Source organism: Myotis davidii, unplaced genomic scaffold (genome assembly GCF_000327345.1).
Source record: "Myotis davidii unplaced genomic scaffold, ASM32734v1 scaffold425, whole genome shotgun sequence".
Lineage (NCBI taxonomy): Eukaryota > Metazoa > Chordata > Mammalia > Chiroptera > Vespertilionidae > Myotis > Myotis davidii.
This window is the reverse complement of record NW_006296413.1, coordinates 4,264,049-4,265,957: the sequence shown is the minus strand read 5'-3', so window position 1 is coordinate 4,265,957 and position 1,909 is coordinate 4,264,049. Positions and strand designations below refer to the sequence as shown.

The 1,909-nt window shown below is 60.8% G+C and overlaps 1 protein-coding gene across 1 annotated transcript in view; it reads right to left on the bottom strand.

The window, feature by feature from the left end:
• Positions 1 to 1,909, bottom strand: part of NRXN2 (neurexin 2) — a 116,296-nt gene that overhangs the window by 95,521 nt on the left and 18,866 nt on the right. Inside the window, exon 4 of the mRNA XM_015568978.1 lies at positions 1,712 to 1,783. Coding sequence (XP_015424464.1) covers positions 1,712 to 1,783 — 72 coding nt within the window. The remainder of the gene's footprint in view (positions 1 to 1,711; positions 1,784 to 1,909) is intronic.

The following is a 1,909-nucleotide window of genomic DNA, read 5'->3' as shown; positions in this document are numbered from 1 at the left end:
GGGGGGAGTCACCCCTGGCACAGGAAGGGGGGGAGTCACCCCTGGCACAGGAAGCGGGGGGGTGATGCCTGTTTATCTCCCAGGCCGGGGTGTGGAGCCCACAAGTGTCCCAGGTCAAGCTGACTGTGCCTAGAGACCGGCTGTGGTCCTGGATTTCTGAGCCACGGGAGGGACAGAGCGGCTGCCTCCTTTCCAGCCCAGCCCAGAGCCCTCCTCCGAGAAGGTCTCCGGCCCCCTGGCCCCTCCCACTCGCCAGCACCACAGCTGTCTGTCTGTTCTGCGCATTTGGCACCTGCTGCCTGGTAACATCTTGTACTGCTCCCCAGAGAGGAAGTGCGTGTGAGAAAGACCTGGGCACGAATGCTGGCTCATCCGCGGGCGCTGTGACCTCGGCCAAGAGGCGGCATCTCTGAGCCCCAGCTTCCTCCCTGGACAGAGGAGCTCACCACGGCCCCTCTCGTAGGTTGCCGTGGTCACTTCCAATATTTATATCGCTTGGAAATATTTTCCACTCTTTCTTGGGCAGGAAAAAGTGAGAACAACCCCCTCCTGTGCTGGTATGTGCGGTTCAGTGTGCGCGTGCGCTCCCTCTCTCTGGATCAACGAATAATTAACTCCTCCGGACAAAGTCTGCACTTTGCATGTACTTTGCATGTCCCACGCTGTGTTATACTTATTTGTTAGAATGTCAACGAGCCCCTAAAGGACGGAGACCATTCTCCCACTTAGAACCCAGGTGCTGAGCGCACGCCTGCTCCTGCGCCCGCGGGGGGCTGGGGGGGAGGCTGGGGCACACAAATGAACACCCCCAAGCGCTGCCCTCGGGAGCTCCTTCTAGCCAGGGAAGCAAACAGGTCGAGTGACAGTGAGACGAGCGATATAACGGGCGTGTAGGCCATGGAACACCAAGGTGTTTGGGTGCACACGTGGGGGGGAGTTCGGGGCGACTTCCGGGTGGACGGCCTGGCTGCTTTTCTCAGAGTCAGCTGAAAGGGACACCAACTGGCTGGGGGAGAGGGCAGGGATGGCGGCCATCCAGGCCGACAGGACAGCGCGTACCAAAGAGCACGGACAGGACTCGCTAGCCCAGTCCTTGGCACCCACTGGCGTTCCTGGAGGGGCTGCAAAAGTGCCCTGCAAACTTCTTAGGAAGGAGAACCTCTTAAGAGAGGCAGCCTCAGTGCTTAAAACCTGCAGCCCAAGACCGGCTCAGGGGCCCTGTCTTGGGGAGGGGGGATGGGGGAGGGGGAGGGGGGACGCTTTGGCAAGTGACAGATTCCTTCTCTGTAAACCCCGGGCAATGAGCTCTTCCTTCCACAGAGGGTCGTGGAGACTCGTTTAGGTGGCACATGGGATACATACGTACTATAAATACCACATCTGCAAACCACACTTAGATGATTAACGGGGGCGGGGGGGGGGTTACCCCACTGCCTGGTCCACCAGAGAAACATACTCCAGCAAGGAGTCTGAACAACGGCCACAAAAAGACATCTGGTTCCTCGACAGAGGTCACCAGGACAGCTGGGCTTCGGGGAAGGAACGGAGGTTTGCGGCCCTTCACACCAGGGCAGGTCCTGGGGGCGCGGGCCCAGCCATCCCCGTGGGCCTCAGAGTGGGCACACCTTTGCCCACTAACCCCCCCACGGGAAGTGCAGTTTGCCTGCAGGAGACAAGGGCTGGGCTCTCTGGGGACCGTGGGGTCACTGACCTTTTGTCGGCTGGTGCACATCACCGGCTCCTCCTCTCCCGGCCCCCCCCTCGGAGAACAGTAAGGACCCTACTGGAGAAGCAGAATTGGGGAGTCAGGCACAGGGGGGCTACCCAGCCAGTCCCACCCCAGCCTCGGGTGGCGGAGGGCCCTCTCCAGGGCAGAGGTCCTCTCACCAGGAAGGGCAAGTCGGGGGAA